The 18,304-nt window shown below is 43.9% G+C and overlaps 2 protein-coding genes across 2 annotated transcripts in view; one reads left to right on the top strand and one right to left on the bottom strand.

Moving 5' to 3' along the window:
* Positions 1-10,630, bottom strand: part of LOC107395930 (splicing factor U2AF 65 kDa subunit) — a 29,772-nt gene extending 19,142 nt beyond the window's left edge. The window contains exons 1-3 of the mRNA XM_015975397.3: positions 10,466-10,630; positions 6,231-6,405; positions 713-816 (exon numbers count right to left, since the gene is read on the bottom strand). Coding sequence (XP_015830883.1) covers positions 713-816; positions 6,231-6,405; positions 10,466-10,514 — 328 coding nt within the window. The 5' untranslated portion in view covers positions 10,515-10,630. The remainder of the gene's footprint in view (positions 1-712; positions 817-6,230; positions 6,406-10,465) is intronic.
* Positions 10,631-11,964: 1,334 nt separating this feature from the next.
* Positions 11,965-16,687, top strand: LOC107395929 (uncharacterized). Its single transcript, XM_015975396.3, has 2 exons — positions 11,965-12,022; positions 14,368-16,687. Exons 1-2 carry the CDS (start codon positions 11,965-11,967, stop codon positions 15,939-15,941), a joined length of 1,632 nt encoding a protein of 543 aa, XP_015830882.3. The 3' UTR covers positions 15,942-16,687.
* The last annotated feature ends 1,617 nt before the right edge of the window (positions 16,688-18,304 follow it).

The following is an 18,304-nucleotide window of genomic DNA, read 5'->3' as shown; positions in this document are numbered from 1 at the left end:
GTTCAACGTGCCTCCTATCCTCCAGAGCCCCCTGGGGGAGTTTTGAAAGATACATGTGGGCTCCTGGAGCCCAGATCGGTGTTGGAACCAGGTCAGGAAAGTCCGTGTTGAGCTCCAGAAGAGGACGGAGAGCTTTTAAAAATTCCTAGCCGAGCAGGGAGGCTGGCCAATGGTTATATTATCATGTAGTTTGCCTCTCTTTGCTCTGGAAGGTGTAAGACAGCACTACACAGGCCTTTTAATGTGAAGACTACATTCAGTGTTTATTTTCTTTAAAGTCAATATTTTTATCTACAGCTCTAGACACAACTCCATGTGAACTTTGACCCTTCAAATCTATTTCTGGTTCTTCTTGTGCATGTAAGAAGTGTAAAGGTCACGTTTTGTTTCTGAACCAGGTTCACAGCTTCTCAAACCGCTGGTTTCTTTAGGAACTAATCTGATCCGAATGTTTTCCAGATGATGAATCTTTGATGTTCATTTTAAAGGGATTTATCTGTTTTCCAGCCGCGTTGGTGACCAAGTAACAGTTTGATCTGTGAAGGTGGACGTGGTTTTTACTCATAACCGACTAGTTGAAATCATTCAGGAAACAAAGAAAGCAAAAGTAATCAGGAGGTGGAACTCAAATCCAAAGACATGCTTCATTTAGACAACAGTAGCAGTAGCACAGGTTGAAGCTCACAACAAGTTAGGAGGACCTGATGAGTACCTTGCATAGCTTTGTACTGCATCGGTGTGATGTGTTCAAATCCTGGAGGAGGGACGTCCCAGTATTTACAGATTCTTTTCTTTCTGGTTCGCCTTGGAGAGTGACTACATGCAGAGAATAAACAAATAAAAACATTATCTACTCATCTTGGCTTTTTCATTTTAATGTGATGATGTCACTAACCAAACACCAAAAGCAGAGCTCATTGTTTTTCACCCCTACAGCAGGAATGTGGATCGTTATGCTGATCTTGGCCCTCTTTCTCCCTACTCAAAACCAGTTGTTACCAGTTTGGGGGTGAAACTTGATGTAGGACTTAAATTTGATGCTCACATCAATTCTGTGATCCGGTCCAGTTTCTTTCACCTGAGATGCCTTGCTAAAATCAAGCATATGCTGTCGAGAGCCCACCTGGAGCGGGTACTCCATGCCTCTGTAATTTCTCGGCTTGATTACTGCAACTCTCTCTATGCAGGGTTGTGTCAGTCAACACTGCGTCGCCTACAGGTTGTGCAGAACAGCGCTGCCAGGTTCCTGACTGGGACCAGGAAACGGGACCACATCAGTCCAGTTCTGGCCTCCCTGCACTGGCTTCTGATTTGCTATCGCTCACAATTCAAAATCCTCGTCTTTGTCTATCATTTCTTCCAGGGTGGTGCTCCCCCCTATCTGGCCACACTCCTTAACAAACACTCCCCATCACGCGCTCTGCGCTCCTCTGACCAAGGCCTGCTCGCTGTCCCTCGGTCTAGGTGTCGTACCCGTGGGGACCGGGCTTTCTCAGTCCTAGCACCGTTACTCTGGAACCAGTTGCCACCCTCAGTTAGGCTGTCCCCTTCTCTGCCAGTCTTTAAGAATCACCTAAAAACACACCTCCTCCGCTTGGCGTTTCCAGAACATGTTTGATTTTGGCCCTCTTTTATGTTGAATCCATTCCACAGTTTTCATTGGTACACTCAATCCAAATGTGTTTCACACATTTGTCCTTTACCAGACTGTTTCATCTATCTTGTAATTTCCATTTTGTACTTTGTAATTTGTATTTTGTAATTTGAATTTCTTTTATTGTTGATTCATTCAATATATTTACTTACAACTGTACCGTGTTCAGCGCTTTGGGCTTCCTGACAGGGTTGCAGAAGATGCTTTATAAATAAAGCTTTGATTGATTGATTGATTGATTGATTGAAAAGCTTCAGGAAACCAAACAGCTGCTCATTAGGAGAGAACCTGTGGTTCACTTTGGCTGCAGCTTGGTGATTGTGTAGGTCTGCTGTTAGTCTTGGTCTCACATATGTGGACAGTGGCTCTTTGCACTTTTAACATTTTATCATCTTCACCTTAGACCTTTTTGTTATTTATAGACACATGATTTTCATATAGACTTAAAAAATGTGTTTTCTTTCTTTTTTTATAGGAAATTTGACAATGGCTTCATTTAACTTAATTTTCATTTTATTTTAATATTTGTAATTTTGTTTCTGTTAATGAGAGTAGACTACTCTCTGTAATAGTTACATGTATTTTGTCTTTTAAATCACATCAAGTACAGGTTCAGGTCTCCGGAGTTTAAGTATCTCGGGGTCTTGTTCACAAGTGAGGGGAAACTGGAGCGTGAGATCGATAGGTGGATTGGTGCTGCGTCTGCAGCGATGCGGGCGTTGTACCGGTCTGTCGTGGTGAAGAGAGAGCTGAGTCAGAAGGCGAAGCTCTCGATTTACCGGTCGATCTACGTTCCTACCCTCACCTATGGTCATGAGCTTTGGGTAGTGACCGAAACAACGAGATCGCGGATACAAGCGGCCGAAATGAGTTTTCTCCACAGAGAGGCTGGACTCTCCCTTAGAGATAGGATGAGAAGCTCGGTTATCTGGGAGGGGCTCGGAGTAGACCCGCTGCTCCTCCACATCAAGAGGAGCCAGTTGAGGTGGCTCGGGCATCTGGTCAGGATGCCTCCTGGACGCCTCCCTGGCGAGGTTTTCCGGGCACGTCCAACCGAGAGGAGACCTAAAGAAAGATTCAGGACACGCTGGAGGGACTATGTCTCTTGGCAGGCCAGGGAACGCCTTGGGATTCCTCCGGAGAAGCTAGCCCAAGTAGCTGTGGAGAGGGAAATCTGGGCCTCTTGGCTTAGTCTGCTGCCCCCACGACCCAAACACAGATGAGAGGTCAAAAATGGATGGATGGATGGATGGATGGATGGAGTGGGTTAAAGTTTTACTAAATTATCCCTCAATTAGTCATTTTGTTTAACTCCTTGTTGTGATGATCAGATTTTTTTCCAAATGTATTTAAAAAATTAAAGACTTTAATCCTCAGTCTTTTATGCGAGTGAGAATTGATCATGTTTGCCTGAAGTCAGTTTTGTACAGATAGTCTCTATTAAATCTTTAACAAGCAGGAGAAAAACTGAACATATTTTAGACATTTTGGGCCTTTAGAAGCTCCGTTTATTTAATTAAATTAATTTTTTTTTATTTAATTATTTATGTTTTAGGAGGATTAACCACTTGAGTTGAACCATCTCGTTTAAAAGTGGATCCTCCATAGATGATTCAATGCAGATAAAAAAAAAGAAAACAATTTCCATGAAAACATAAAATCTATGGGGCAAGAGCAAAAATAAATTCACTTACAAACAGCACAACTAATGAGTACAGTTAAAACTCATAGAACAGATGCATTTGAAGTTAATGTGAGTTATTGTAAATTCAAAATTCAATTCAATTCAAAGATACTTTATTAATCCCAGAGGGAAATTAGAGTTTCAGTACACACAATTCAGAGATCAGACAAACATACATAGGCAAAGACACATGACAAGAATTGGTGACTGTGGTCATTCGCAACCCGAGTCGCGCTACCTTAATAGAGATCAGAGGGTTTGTATGAGGGTTGAGTCAGGTGGAGGCAAAAAAAGGCACTTCAGAGTTACCCTCCACAGGGAGGGCAGCTTTGCTCTGCAAAAAAACACCTCAACAGAAATGCAACAGACTTCAGACAACACACAACATAAGTGTCCACTAGGTGGGGTGGTGGGTTTGGGACTCTCCACACATCAGTTCCTGCAGCCACAATAAGCAGCGCTCTTCACCTCAGTCTGGACAGGGGAGGGAGGTCATTGAGGCTTGGAGGGCACAGTGTAGGGCTGGGCGATATGAGGATTTTAGACCGTTTTACGATCTACACATCTGACGGTCTGTCATTTTTGAGAGACCGTTTTATCACGATTCACAGCTCTGCTGTTGAAATTCTGCCTCTGAATGAAAAGGGAACTTACCTCAGGTGAATGACACGCCTTTGTTTGACCCTTAACCAATCAGAGTGAGTCACTGTAATATATTAGCGCCCCGCTTGTTTTCACCTGTGTGTGAACAAACATGGCTTCGGCCGCGGCTGAGAGCGACAACGAGGTTTTCGTTCTGAAGAGGAACGCCTCGTCCGTTATATGGAACTGGTTTGGTTTTTCACCAGACGACAAAGAGCAGCGAAACGTCATTTGCAAGTAGAGCGTCAAGGCAAGTGATGCAACACCACAAACGTGTTTAATCACCTGAAAAGAAGCCATCCCAAACAACACAATGACAGCCAGCTGGCAGCTAAAGCTAAAAATCCTGCGGCTACAGCAGGGGCGACGGTGGCACAGGAGTTAAGTGCTCGCCCCGTAACCGGAAGGTTGCAGGTTCGAGCCCCGCTCAGTCTGTCGCTGTCGTTGTGTCCTTGGGCAAGACAATTAACCCACGTTGCCTGCTGGTGGTGGTCGGAGGGACCGGTGACGCCAGTGCTCGGCAGCCTCGCCTCTGTCAGTGCACCCCAGGGCAGCTGTGGCTACATTGTAGCTCATCCCCACCAGTGTGTGAATGTGTGTGTGAATGGGTGAATGACTGATTGTGTTGTAAAGCACCTTGGGGGGTTCCAGGACTCTAGAAGGCGCTATATCAAATACAGGCCATTTACCATTTTACAGCGGCAGCGGCTAGTGCTTCTTCCAGGCAGCAAACGCTAACATAAACACTCACAAAACTCACTCCCTACGACAGAGACAGCAGACGGTGGAACAGCGTGACCGATGCAGTGGCGTACCTCTTGGTTAAAGATTTGTGTCCCGTGCGAACAGTAGGAGCGGGATTTAAGAAAATGATAAAAACATTGGATCCGTGCTACGAGTTTTCCAGCCACAAGTATTTTTCGAACACCGCCATTCCACGCATGTACGCTGAATGCAAAGTGAGAGTTGCAGAAAATATTCAGAATGCGCAGTTTTTTGCTACCACAAGCGATCTCTGGTCCAGCCGCACATCAGAGCCGTATTTGAGCTTAACTATCCACTACAAGAGCAACTGGGAGCTACATAGTATTTTGAACAAGTTAATGTTTGCACAATACGTTTGCAATTGACATGTTTGCACTTTAAACATGTTTACGATTTTAATTTATGTTAAGTTACTTGAAAAACGAGAAAAACTGATTTTTGTAATTGTTTCTCTCAGGGCTTTTATCATCTCTGGTGTGAGTTTAAAATATAAGTGTGTTAGCACTGTGCTGATTATCCCTAATATGAATAAATGTTTATTTATTCAATGTTTCTCTTCTTTAATACGCAATTGAAGTTATGCTATTCATGGATAAAAAATCGTGATAAAATCGAAATCGTGATAAAATATTGGAAAAATCGTGATTTCTATTTTTGCCATATCGCCCAGCCCTAGCACAGTGACTCCTGGAACAATTCGGTGGCCTTCGCAGCCCACAGTCCTGCCCAGGCTGGGATAGGAGACAGAGTTGCCGTAGCGACGGCAGCATTCCACATTTTTTCTGAGGGGGGAGTATTCGTTGCAGCCTCACAGGCTCAAGGGCACCAGATTCAGATTAGAAATTGTTTTGGGGCCAGACAGAGATAATTTCCTCTCTGTCTTAAAGTATAAAAAGCTGCCTACGAGCTCCGGCGCCACAGGTCCACACCATCGCCAGTGTCCATCTCGACCTCCTGACCCCCTGGATCGCATGAGGATCTTCACACAAGGGTGCATAGAGTCGGTACAAATTGCGTCGGATGGTTTTATAAATAAATTTTAGCTTATCAAACTATACAGCCAAACTGATTTTACAAGCCAGACTCCACAAGCTCTCTCAGATACTTAAGAAAGATTTTGCTAAAACATCTAGCTCACATTCCATCATTCCATTCATCATCTGTCATTTATAACCATTTAGTTTAGGAAAATAGAATTAAAATAATTTTTATAACTATATTCTTGACTGTCTGAATTAATATGAAGTGTGTATGTTCCCTGAATAAGTCAAAGAAACTCTTCTGATTAAACATTCAAAGACCAATCAAATTGATATTTTATATTTATATGGAACATCACACCTTATTGATCATGTAATATATACTGTATGTAGCCAATCCTTAACGCTTTGAGTGCATGTGCATGGAGGCTCTCTGTTGGTCCTGACCTTACAGAATCAGAATTAATTCCTGCTGATGGAACCGAGAGGCCTCGGACCACCTGACCTGTGCTTCTTGTGGTCGCGGGAGGAGCTGCGACGGTCCCGGCTCTTTCGGTCCCGGCTCCGGCTCCTCTTCTCTCGACTTCGACTTCCTCGATCTTTGCTCCAGCTGCGGTGCTTGTCTCCTCGTTCGGGAGATTCGCTACGACTCCGCTTTTTGTGCCTCTCTCTTTCCCGCTCTGTGAAGGAAAGGTCAAATAATAAGACTGACATTACAAATGTCTAGGAGTGATGTGAAAGCACTCAGGGTGTGGTTGTTTTATGAATACTAGAGAAACTTAACACTGGGAATGATTACTAAGGAAAGACAGAAAACTCAGGTGGCTGACTCTGTGATTTGTTAGACTATTGGGTTCAAGTTAGTGATGCACCATTATAAAGTTTTTGGGCCGATACCGATATTCGATAGTAATTCCACTGTCATGGCCGATAACCGATATTTGCCGATACCGACATACTGACATTAATGCTTCAAAAATCATCAGATTTTGTATAGTATGATTCAAGCTAAATTTACATTATTATGTAAAAACAACACACACATTTACGCTTCTGAGATGATTACAATCACTGTCACATGACTAAACAAATACACATCACCCCACCTATCTCTCTGAAACTCCATCCATCCATCCATTTTCAGCCGCTTATCCAGAGTCAGGTCGCAGGGGCAGCAGCTCAAGCCAAGACACCCAGATTTCTCTCTCCCCAGCTACACGGGCCAGCTCCTCTGGAGGAATCCCAAGGCGTTCCCTGGCCAGCTGAGAGACATAGTCCCTCCACCGTGTCCTGGGTCTTCCCTTTGGTCTTCTCCCAGTTGGATGTGTCCGGAAAACCTCACCAGGGAGGCATCCGGAAAACCTCACCAGGGAGGCATTCTGACCAGATGCCCAAGCCACCTCAACTGGCTCCTCTCGACATGGAGGAGCAGCGGGTCTACTCCGAGCCCTCCCGGATGACCGAGCTTCTCACTCCATCTTTAGGGGAGAGTCCAGCCACCCTGCGGAGAAAACTCATTTCAGCCGCTTGTATCCGCGATCTCTTTCTTTCAGTCACTACCCAAAGCTCATGACCATAGGTGAGGGTAGGAACGTAGAATGACCGGTAACTCGAGAGCTTCGCCTTCTGACTCAGCTCTCTCTTCAACATGACAGACCGGTACAACGCCCGCATCACTGCAGATGCAGCACCAATCCGCCTATCGATCTTACTCTCCAGTTTTCCCTCATTTGTGAACAAGACCACAAAGGTACTTAAACTCCTCCACTTGTGGCAGGTCGTCCCTGACCTGGAGAAGCCATTCTACCCTTTTCCGATTTAAGACCATGGTCTCGGATTTAGAGGAGCTGATTCTCATCCCAGCTGCTTCACACTTGGCTGCAAACCGGTCCAGCGAATAATGGAGATCGCTGTTGCATAAAGACAACAGGACCACATCATCCACAAAAAGCAGAGACCTGATCCTTAGGTCACCAAAACGGATCCCTTCAGCACCTTGGCTGCTCCTAGAAATCCTGTCCATAAAAGTTATGAACAGACTCAGTGACAAAGGGCAGCCTTGGCGGAGTCCAACTCTCACTGGAAACAAGCCCGACTTACTGCCGGCAATGCGGACCAAGCTCTGACACCGGTCATACAGGGACCTAACAGCCCGTATCAGAGGGCCTGGTACCCCATACTCCCGGAGCACCCCCACAGGGCCCCCCGGGGGACGCGGTCGCACACCTTCTCCAAATCCACAAAACACATGTAGACTGGTTGAACAAACTCCCACCAACCCCCAGGATCCCCCTAAGGGTATAGAGCTGGTCCAGTGTTCCACGGCCAGGACGAAAACCACACTGTTCTTCCTGAACCTGAGGTTCAACAATCCGATGGACCCTCCTCTCCAGAACCCCTGAAAAAACCTTACCAGGGAGGCTCAGAAGAGTGAACCTTCTATAATTGGAACACACTCTGCGGTCCCCCTTTTTAAATAGGGGGACCACCACCCCAGTCTGCCAATCCAGTGGAACTGCCCCCGACGTCCACATGATACTGCAAAGCCACGTCCACCAACACAGCCCCACAACATCCAGAGCCTTAAGGAACTCTGGGCAGATTTCATCCACCCCCGGGACTTTGCCACTGAGGAGTTTTTTTGACCACGTCAGTGACCTCAGCCCCAGAGATTGGGGGCCTGTGACCAGTGTTGGTAGCGCACTGATTTCCCCTCCTGAGACGCCGGATGGTTGACCAGAATCTCCTTGAAGCCATATGAAAGTCTTGCTCCATGGTCTCACCAAATTCCTCCCACACCTGGGTTTTGCCTACGCGACCACCCGAGCCGCTTTCCACTTAAGACTGCCAGTATCCATCAGCTGCCTCTGGAGTCCCACAGGCTAAAAAGACCTAGGACTCTTTCTTCAGCTTGACAGCATCCCTAACCGCCGGTGTCAACCAGTGTGTTCAGGAGATGCCACCACGGCAGGCAACAACCATGCGGCCGCAGCTCCGGTCAGCCGCCTCAACAATAGAATCATGAAACAATGGCCCACTCGGACTCAATGTCCCCCGCTTCCCTCGGGACATGTTTGAAGTTCTGTCAGAGGTGGGAATTGAAGCTCCTTCTGACAAGAGACTACCAGATGTTCCCAGGAGACCCTCACAATATGTTTGGGCCTGCCAGGTCTGACCAGCTTCCTCCCCTCCATCGAAGCCAACTCACCACCAGGTAGTGGTCAATTGACAGCTTCACCCCTCTCTTCACCCGAGTGTTCAAGACATGCGGCCGCAGATCAGATGAAACAACAACAAAGTCAAACATCGAACTGCGGCCTAAGTTATCCTGGTGCCAAGAGCACATATGGACACCTTTATGCTTCAACATGGTGTTTGTTGTGTTTACTGATCAATGCCACTATAAAATCCTGACTGCCATTAAATACTAAAGGTTGAAAGTAAACAAGAAGTTATTTTATTAGTAAAAACACAAAACAATTGTCAAAAATTATACATCTTAGTCCTCTGGGATAGTAATCCTTTCAACATGTCGACTCAATGGATGTAGTTTTGGGGGACTGGGAGACACTTTTTCCAAAGTCTATTTTTGTCCCCTTCACTTTTTACCGTCCCAAAACAAATATTAAATATATTAAATAGACACTGGTGGAGCACTAGAACCATAGGAAAAACAGCCACTTGAGTTGAAGCCTGTTTCTAATTAGAACCGTCCCTGAGCTCATCTATTGGCTCTGCTGATACTTGCTAACGTGTGATTGGTCGTTTCTACCACCTGTGTACTTGACAGTTCTGCATTCCTGGCATTGAATAAAAGAGCCTCTGGGCTGTAGTTTTATACATATTTTTGTATATTTACTGTAAAGACCCCCACCCCACCCCATGCCGGTTGCGTCCCCCCACTTTTAAAGTCAAAACTACGTTCATGGTCTACTCTGTAACTAGCATTATTCACTCATTCATAGCTGTTTCTAGATCCTGAATAGGGTGCCCTTCACGTATCTACAGTTATTATTTTTAATTATTAGAACTGGATCAATTCTCTGGTTTAACTCTTCTGTGTTTATTATTCTGTGAGGAATCTCGTGGTTTATTGAGGCTGTTTTTCTTGGTCTTGAGACCTTTAAACAAATCAATAGGAATAGATCTGGTCTGCTACCAGAGAGAAGATCTGATTAAAGGCCATGTTTTAAGTCAGTTTCTTTGTTTCATTATCTCAGTTTAGATTTTAAATTTCAGTTATTTTTATCATTAATTAAGGATCAGATCTAAAAGTTACTGATATTCAGTCTGAAAACACATCTGATAACAGCACACCCCCTGGCCAGGAAATAATAATATATGAAAATTATAACATTTTATTTGAGGTGTAAAAATAATATCCTAATTAATTTAACATAATTTGATGTGCTGCAGCTGCAAATAAGTTAAGTCAGGTCACACATAACTTTCATTAATATGATTGTGATCAATGCAAAAAGCTTTGGGTTTTCTCACTCCGGTACATTTTATTTTTTATTTATTTATGGGATGATTTATGTTAGTTAGAAGCTCCAAAATGAAAACGAATCTGAGTTATTCGTGTCAACACGGCCTGAGGATGCCACCTGAGAAGCCAGTCCTGTCTCGTAATTCATTCATAAATGACCACCGGTTAAATGACCGGGCTAACCGTTACGCTGCTAGCTTGGACACCGAACCGGGACACTGACGCCGGGTTTACGGACAGCGGAAACTAACCTTGTCGATTCTCGCTCAGCTGTTTCTCAAACTCATCGAAATCCGACATTATCTAGGTTGCAAAAACACCGCGGCTCTGACTCGGCGGACAGGCGGCAGATTAGTCGGCTGTGTCGGTGGAGAAAAGCCTGGTTAGGTTCACCGGCGGAACACTGGTTACAGGCTACATCCGGCGAGCCCTTCACAATAAAAGACTGTGAGGCTACCTGTGGTTAAAGTGACAGTGTGTATTTTTCCTGGCGATTGGGGCCAGTAGATACCCAAACCATTGCAAGCAAGCAGTATTTTTGTGTTGGAGTGAGACCTTACCAACAGATACCCATTAGGGCCAAAATGCCCTGGGGGGGTGGGGGTGGGGGACAAATTTAAGCAAAAATAACAAGCACATCAGACTGCTTTTCATCACTGGCAACTAGAGAAGAGGTAAATTTGTAAAAACAACAACATTTAAGAATGGAGAAAGTTTTTTAACCATTTGTTACAAATCAGTAAATGCACTTTGCCCTCTTTTCCGCAGAAGGAAATATGGCATATAATATGGCGTCACCCAGAGACTTAGGGTGTTTCTCAGTGTCAAGGCGTCTGGCCTTGCTTGTTTTGCGAGGCCAGGAACCTTGCTTGCAAGGACACTGTCCTTCCTTGGTCCAAGAAAGTGGTTAAATGGATCAGACTTGCATCAAGTGACCGCAGCTTCCACGGCGGTCATGTAACATCATGTGACACGGGACAGAACGTTATATTTTATACGTATAAGTTTCAATATAAATATATAACGAGCCTTTCACTTTTTAAATTGTGTCCGTATTTGCCAAATTAAATATATAAGCAGGTCACTACCCGCGAGCCACCGAAGCTGCAACTACAAAGCAACTAGCCAACAATAGATAACGACTTTGAATCTAAAAAAAAACATTTTAAATGAGTTGACTTACTTTTAAACTTGAAATTTGCACCAGAAGTAGCTGCCGGCTTCTGATCCCCCATCCTTTTGAAAATACAGCAGTGTATTTTGGGAAATTTTTGACCAAGGCTAGACTACAAGACACCTCCCTTGTGTCCTTGCTCAGCTAGCTAAACGGTTAACAAATGGAGAACACATGCTTCAGTAGAACATGAACACGTCTTGGCGGTTCCTGATGACGTATTTTCTAGGCAACTGGGGCGGGGCCAAGACATAAATTTGAGGTTCCTTGGCATTGAGAAACACCCTTAGACCCACTCCCATGTATTTTAGACCTGATTTTTATGGTTATATGTTACAAAGCCACCAATATTTTTCAACAACTGGGCATCACTGAATTCATTTTCAACAACATTTTGATGAAAATTTCCAGAAATAAATGATTAAATACTAAAACTAACCGTTAACCAAATGAATCTTAAAGTACAATCTATGCAAGTAAAATGCTGTACTGAACTTATTATTACTTCTAATGTCACCCATCTATCTAGCAAGCCGTTACTGTTGCATTAATTGGTAACACCAAAAATCATCAACGATGGTAAATGTGAAGTTCAACACAGCAAAATACCAAACCAAACTACACCAAGATACAAGTAATACTGCTTTGACTGAAAAAACAACCATTACTAATGCCGTTATTTTAACGCTATCACTGCGAAAAACACCATAATCATGCATTATTTCATGTTCCGGTTCGGTTTGCACTAATGACGAGGCGCAGGAACAGTTCAGACCCAGATGAGTTTGGTTCAGTTTTCTAAACCCAGTCCTTGTTACTCACTTGCCCCGATCGCGCAGTCCCGTGCGTCTCGCCTCCGCCGTGCCGTTGGCCTCTGGAGGTAGAACCAGAACACGACCATGAATCATTGTTTTTTTTGCTTGACCTATTTCATATCTCTGCTGCTGACTGATCTAAAACCAATAATGTGAAAACTGTAGATGTTATAGAAAGGTCCCGCCTTTCTCGCCTCTGACTGGCTGTTGGCCGTAAAATCTGAAAATTAATTTCTCACCTCTGATTGGCTAGGAAGGTTCTCTTCTGTTTGGCTATTTCTTTAGCTGATCGTCATGGTCGCTCCTACCGCTAACTGCAGGCTCACAGACACTGATTGATTTAATCCAATTTGGTGTGGTTGTTCACATTATAATTGAAATGTGGCAGCAAACACTCCCCAGTGTGAATGGTTCACGGCCCCAAAACAGCCCACATGCACAGAAGATAAGAAGTCACACGCAACACACTCTGTGGTAAATGGCCTGCATTTGATATAGGTAGCCTAAAGTCTCCTAAAGCCTCAGTTCCACCGGTACCTGCTTTGACCGACACCACTCCAATCTGTGCGATAAGATTGTGTCTCCATTAGTACCTAGTATCAGCTCTAGCTCACATTTTCTGAACCATTCGCCGAGGAGTTCTGTTCGCTCAGAGTAGGCGCCATGATGCATATTCAAAAGGCTGTCGATCACTGATAGGCTAGGGGGTGGAGTCACTGGTCCTCACACTGCTATGTGCAGGGTAGGGTGACCAGATATCCCGCCTTGTGTGGGACGTCCCGCATTTTCATTACTTTTCATGTGTCCCACAAATTGAGACTCCTGTCCTGCATTATTGACAGTTTCATATTTTGAGTTTCAATATTATAAAAGAAACTGTGGGGAAATCTGCCTGTTGCTGTCAATGAAACGGAGGCAGGACTTAAACGCAGATCCGGAGCGTGTGTGGAGCGTGCCCGAACCACCAAAACAAGCGTGAGTGAGCACGGAGGAGAAAATGCTGTAAACTCATGAATTAAACATGTTCAGAGGTACTCCTGTTGTTTCTGAGTCATTCTTTCATGTCTCGGTGCGGAGTCTGATATGAAGAGGTCAAAAGCAGCTTTTCCAGTAATTAGACAGGTCCATGATAAACACAATGGAGGTTCTAACACAGACAAGGTGCTGCGGTTTCAGATACCTGCGTACACGCTGAGCCCCTTAAAGCACAGTGAAGAAATAATGAGAATAAATGGAAGCGTTCATCACTTATTCTCAGACATTTGAGGCAAAAAGTAACTCTAAGAAACTATTATTAGATTAGATCTCAAATTTTTACAGATTAGAATCTAATGTTTATTCTCCCACCTAAAATTAGAAGAAATTTGTTGTCATGTTTAAAAAAATGTTTAGTTTCTGAATTGTGAAGAAAAAAAAACTGCAAAAAAGAGTGGATGTTTTTTCAGTGAGATGCTGATTTTAGTAGAAAATTAATTAAAAACAAACATAAATAGATCTAAAAACTATTATTGGTACTTTTACTGTCATTCTGCTGTGGAAAATATTCAATGAAAAGCTGATTAAACCTGCATTTTTTTATATTATTGTGCGCCTATCTGTATTTTTAAAATGATCAGAGCCACTACAGAAGGCCCAAAGAGTCTGAGTTATGTTGTAACGGGAGAGGAACTGTGAAATAGTAAAGCTTTTGCTGTATGCTTGCTCTTGTTGAATTCTAATAAAATGTGTACAAGAAATATATGATGATAACAAGAATAATAATTTTATGTATATGTAACAGGGATATTTGGGCTAAAAGGCAGAATATACCTTTTGTTTTTTGTTTTTTTCTCATTACATTGGAACTTCACGTTGTCCCACACTGAGTAGTCTCTGTCCCACATTTGGCAAGTTGGGATCTGGTCACCCTAGAGCAGGGGCACGGAGTTTGCAGCTCCTTCTCCAGATTTAAAGGCCCTATGTGTGAAATCCATTGAAATCAGGATGAAAAAATGCGACTCTTTAGCATCATGCAGTTCAGAGAAAGTATTGCAGCTACGGTGGCTCACTCATGAGTTTGATCATATAATCAATTTCCAACCTGTGTAGCCCAAAGCTTAAAACAAGCATTTATAATTATGTCTGTGTGTCCTGGATAAAGGCGGTGATATGTGATATGTGATAGGCCTTGAAAGGGACAAAACCATCAACCGCCTGACATATCACCGCCTTTATTCAGGAGATGCCATACCCTGCAACTACGGACTTCCCAAGATCCACAAGGAAGGGATCCCTCTCAGACCCATTGTCAGTAGCATAAATTCAGTCACCTACAACATCGCGAAACACCTTGCTACTATCCTTGCACCTCTGGTGGGGAACACCCCACACCACATCAAGAACTCCACCGACTTCACTGACAAGGTCCAGAAACTTACCCTGGATCCAGATGAAACCATGGTGTCCTTTGACGTAGTCTCTCTCTTCGCTTGCATACCCACTACGGAGGCAGTGGAGACTGTCAGAAAACGACTACAAGAAGACAGCACCTTGGAGGACAGGACCAACTTCACACCAGATCAGATTTTTACACTGTTAGACCTCTGCCTCACCACTACATATTTCAAATACAACAAAGGTTTCTACAGACAAAAACATGGCTGCGCCATGGGCTCCCCCGTGTCACCTATTGTAGCTAACCTTTACATGGAGGAAGTGGAAAGAAAGGCTCTTGGCTCTTTTAAAGGGAGAGCACCCAGCCACTGGTACAGATATGTGGATGGCACCTGGGTCAAAATCAAAACACAAGAAGTGGAATCCTTCACTACGCACATCAACGCCGTGGACAAAAACATCAAGTTCACCAGGGAAAACATAAAGGACAACTGCTTGCCTTTCCTGGACTGCGCTGTGCACCTTGAAGAAAATGGCAACCTCAACACTGAAGTGTACCGGAAGCCCACACACACGGACCAGTACCTCCTCTTCGACTCACATCACCCTCTGGAACACAAACTTGGAGTAATCAAGACCCTACACCACCGGGCAGAACATATTCCCTCTAAGCCGGAAGGGAAAAAGAAGGAACACACACATATAAAGGAATCACTTAAAACAAGTGGCTATCCTAATTGGGCGTTTAAGAAGTCAGCAAAAATGCACAGAAAAGAAGACCAGACACCAGCGAGGGAGGATAAGAAAGACAGACGCAACAACCTTGTCATCCCCTATGTAGCCGGTGTATCAGAGAAACTCAGGAGGGTTTCCTTCAAACACAACATACCAGTGTACTTCAGATCCAGCAACACACTCAGACAGAAACTGGTTGACCCGAAAGACAAAACTCCTAAACACCAACTGAACAATGTGGTGTATGCTGTACAGTGCAGCGAGGAATGCCCGGACCTCTACATCGGAGAAACCAAACAGCCACTTCACAAGCGCATGGCACAACATAGAAGAGCTACCTCCATGGGACAGGACTCAGCAGTTCATTTGAATCTAAAGGACAAAGGTCACTCTTTCGAGGATGCCAACGTTCACATTTTGGACAGAGAGGACAGATGGTTTGAAAGAGGAGTAAAGGAAGCCATTTATGTCCACTGTGAGCAACCATCTTTGAACAGAGGCGGTGGTTTACGACACCAACTGTCTGCCATCTATAATCCTGTTTTGAGATCCCTTCCCAGATGCCTCAACGCCCACGGCCATCTGACCTCAGGAATTCACATGATAGGGTGGGGCCAGGCTTCACAGTGAGCTCACCCAAAACTCTGGCTGAATAGGACCCTCGCCCACCCTCAATGTGTTTATGTAGAAGATCATAAGGGGGTCTTTTGTTCCCTCTTCGGGGGGAAACTCCCACTGGGTTTAAATCTGGGACTCTCCACCATTTGACCTTAGAACTGAAGAAGCCTCTCGGATGAGAGGTGAAACGTCTTCAAGCAACTCAAAGAAGTCCAGACGCTTTTCTTTCAAAGCTCATTAGACATTTATAATTATGACTGTTTAATCAACCTACCAGTTCTGAAGGAAGCAAGCTAGTGCTGTTAGATCTTGAAGCGGTCATGATTCACACACGGAGGAGGGGTGAGGTCAGCCGGGAGGTCAGGTGTTGTGAGAAATTGTTTTCCGCAGAAATATTCTGTTCCGTGTTGGGAGATCACACTTCCGGCTATTTTCATAACATTTGTGATAAACTTTTACGGGAAAATGATGTAATGTAATTGTTAGGTAATTAAATGTGGGGTAATAACCCTGGAACCTGAAATAAGACACATGACAACAAGGGAGACATTTTACCCTGAGTCCCCAAAATAATGGAGAGTTAACGCAGAGGAACCTCCTCCGAGGCTGTCCCCACGTCACTCCCATGTGCTTCCAGTTCGTCAGGGCTTTATTCACAAAGGATGGAGGAGAAGGCGGGGCCTTCTCAGGTTACAGAGGTTCAGAGGTTTCTTTGGAAATCCACAATCAACATCCTTGACTGCTACTCTGCTCAACCTTTCATGAACAGCAACAGTTGGCAAACACAGAGATTCATGAAGTGTCAATAACACAAAATGGGCAGCTTTTAGGCCTCAAAAAGGTACAATTATAAAAATACCCAACAGTAGTAATGTTCTGCTTGAGATTTTTTTTCTGCATTTCCTCCTAAAACCAATAAAAAAGATCCAGTAAAAACATTCTTGTTCACTCTTTTGCAGCAAGCTTATTTATCATTTTTGAAAGTTATGTAAAAGGATGTAATCTCACTCAGTTTAACCATCGTTTATTTGAGGTAGTTTAGTCCTAAAACATTGTCCTATTAGAAAATGTCAGGTGAAGAAAAATGGTAACAGAAAACCATGGATGACTGAGAGTTTACAAAAGACACGCAGAAAGAAAATGTACTATATACGAAATATTTACTATTAAAAACTAGTGAAAGTGAAAAAACATATAAACAGTATAAGAATATGTTGACCTCTATCATAAGAAGACAGAAAAAGGAGCACTATAATACATTATTAGAAGGAAGTAAAAATAATATTCAAGCGACATGGAATATTATAAATGATCTTATCAATAAAAAAATGAATAGCAATGAATTTCCTAGACATTTTTTAATTAAATGTGGTGATATTGTGGGCATTAAACAAGATGTTGCTGAAGAATTTAACAATCATTTTGCTGATGTCGGTAGAAGTCTGGCCAAACAAATTCCACATTGTGATAAAAAATTAAATATGTTTGATCATATTATTAAGGATAATAAAGATTCATTATTTTTGGGAGGGATCAACGACGGTGATATAATAGAAACTGTTAGAAAACTTATAAGCCACTCAGCAACAAGATGGCGCCTGTGCTTGGCTTAGCCGCAGTCACCGGCCACTTTTTCAAACTTTTCTCCACTAACCTCCTCTTTTCCACCTTGCTCCTGTCTGCGATCCTCTTCAGTAGTGTCCCTGCTACCAACTCCTATGATCGCCAGACTCTTTTGTCCTTCCATTCGTTCACGATCGCCCACGATGCACCGAGGACGTACCTCCCTGTTTGTTTATCTGAGTGGTGCACTGGCCCGGAACCAATCGACGGTCCCGAGCTTTCCGTCTCCGGCTATGTTTGTCCGGTCCCGGGAAAACGTCGGAGGAAAAGAGGTAAACGAGCAGGAATCCAGGTGAGAATAAGACTTCTCTTAAAGCGTGGTTTATCTAGTAAACATCGGCATGACCTTCTAGCTTCTTGTCCTTTGGTGACCTGAGTGCCACTTCCGCATTCCCGCCAGGCCGCGTTGGGACGCGATTCATCCGTGCAAGTTTTTTAAGGTCAGTTTATCCTCCTTCCTCAGTGGTTTCTCCTCCTGTTCCCTCCATAAGTGGTTTTTATAAACACCGTGGATCTAACCCTGCTAATTTACTTCCACTAACTCCAGCTGTTTCTGTAGTTTCTGATTCCTCCACCACACTCAGCGTGGCTCTATTAAATACCCGCTCTGTTAACAACAAGTCCTTCCTGCTCAATGATCTAATTCTCTAAAAACCTGGATTTTCTGTTTCTGACTGAAGTTTGGCAGCAAACATCTGATTATTCTGCTCTGGTTGAACTCTGCCCGAGTGGTTATTCTTTTCTTAGCCAGC

Source organism: Nothobranchius furzeri, chromosome 5 (assembly GCF_043380555.1).
Source record: "Nothobranchius furzeri strain GRZ-AD chromosome 5, NfurGRZ-RIMD1, whole genome shotgun sequence".
In the NCBI taxonomy this organism is placed as follows: Eukaryota; Metazoa; Chordata; class Actinopteri; order Cyprinodontiformes; family Nothobranchiidae; genus Nothobranchius; species Nothobranchius furzeri.
This window is presented reverse-complemented; position numbering and strand designations above follow the sequence as displayed.